Here is a 236-nt window from a genome sequence, read left to right on the forward strand (position 1 = left end):
TCTTCCAGATATCTTGAAGGACCCCAGTTTAACTTACCAGCTGAACACTGAGTGGGATAAATATGGCCCAATCCTGCTCGACCTGAAGCCGTCCTCCTGCAAGGACCCCGTCGACATGGCCAAAAAGATTCGCAGTTACTACCTTGGTAAAAAGAAGTTCGGGGAAGAAACGTCCAAGGAATTTGTCGAGGTAAATGGAATTTTCTGAAAGGCAGGGTCGAAGACGGATTAGATAC

At 47.0% G+C, this 236-nt stretch overlaps 1 protein-coding gene across 1 annotated transcript in view; it reads left to right on the top strand.

The window, feature by feature from the left end:
- LOC119582158 (venom carboxylesterase-6-like) overlaps nucleotides 1-236 on the top strand; it is a gene marked incomplete in the record, with an annotated part of 9,381 nt that overhangs the window by 6,334 nt on the left and 2,811 nt on the right. The window contains 1 exon segment of the mRNA XM_037930396.1: nucleotides 9-190. Within this exon segment, the coding sequence (XP_037786324.1) occupies nucleotides 9-190 (182 nt within the window).

This window comes from Penaeus monodon, chromosome 15 (assembly GCF_015228065.2).
Source record: "Penaeus monodon isolate SGIC_2016 chromosome 15, NSTDA_Pmon_1, whole genome shotgun sequence".
Lineage (NCBI taxonomy): Eukaryota > Metazoa > Arthropoda > Malacostraca > Decapoda > Penaeidae > Penaeus > Penaeus monodon.